At 35.8% G+C, this 800-nt stretch overlaps 1 protein-coding gene across 1 annotated transcript in view; it reads left to right on the top strand.

Moving 5' to 3' along the window:
• Nucleotides 1-755, top strand: part of LOC104989202 (ras-related protein Rab-18) — a 1862-nt gene extending 1107 nt beyond the window's left edge. The window contains exon 2 of the mRNA XM_010840809.1: nucleotides 387-755. Within this exon, the coding sequence (XP_010839111.1) occupies nucleotides 387-606 (220 nt within the window). The 3' untranslated portion in view covers nucleotides 607-755. The remainder of the gene's footprint in view (nucleotides 1-386) is intronic.
• The last annotated feature ends 45 nt before the right edge of the window (nucleotides 756-800 follow it).

Here is an 800-nt window from a genome sequence, read left to right as displayed (position 1 = left end):
CCAGTATTCTGGCCTGGAGAATTCCATGGACTATGGGTTGCAGAGTCGGACACGACTGAGCAGCTTTCACTTTCACTTTTTTTATTGTTATGAAGGCAGCTATTTCATTTCTGTAACAGCATATGTTAATTAAATTGAAGTGTGTATATAAATGCATTTTTTAAAAAAATACACTTGTTTCTTCTATCTGGATCAGTGGACATTGATTTTTAAAGCATTAACAGCTTAGAAAAACAGACTTGCCTGTATATTAATGTCAGTTCCTAGTACATATCAGAAATACAATGTCATTGCTTCTTGCTTTTGATATTTATTTAATAAATGATTCTTTTTATTTTAGTTTATGATGTCACAAGAAGAGACACCTTTGTTAAACTGGATAATTGGTTAAATGAGTTGGAAACATACTGCACGAGAAATGACACAGTAAACATGCTAGTTGGAAACAAAATTGATAAGGAAAATCGTGAAGTTGATAGAAATGAAGGCCTGAAATTTGCACGAAAGCATTCCATGTTATTTATAGGTAAGTGTGTGAATATTTATCTTTTCATTATTAATGAAGAGTTTTTAAATGGAGTTTCTATTACATTCTTCTCTTTATGAACCATAAAAAATATGTATTTAGTTCATAGCTGCGCGGTAAAACTAGCTAACTGTAGAAGTAGGTTCCTTATTTTTCGCACTGTAAAAAAGAACAGGATCACTGTGAGGCCGTATGGAGCGCAGCGCACCGTTCTCTCCTCCCGTGACCCAGTGCTGTAGGCGTGCATGCCTGCTGGGCCGTGTCGAGCAGCACC

The sequence above is a fragment of the Bison bison genome, unplaced genomic scaffold (genome assembly GCF_000754665.1).
Source record: "Bison bison bison isolate TAMUID 2011002044 unplaced genomic scaffold, Bison_UMD1.0 scf7180017864147, whole genome shotgun sequence".
NCBI classification, from domain to species: Eukaryota; Metazoa; Chordata; class Mammalia; order Artiodactyla; family Bovidae; genus Bison; species Bison bison.
Note: the sequence above shows the minus strand (reverse complement) of the source record. Positions and strands in the feature narration are given on the sequence as shown.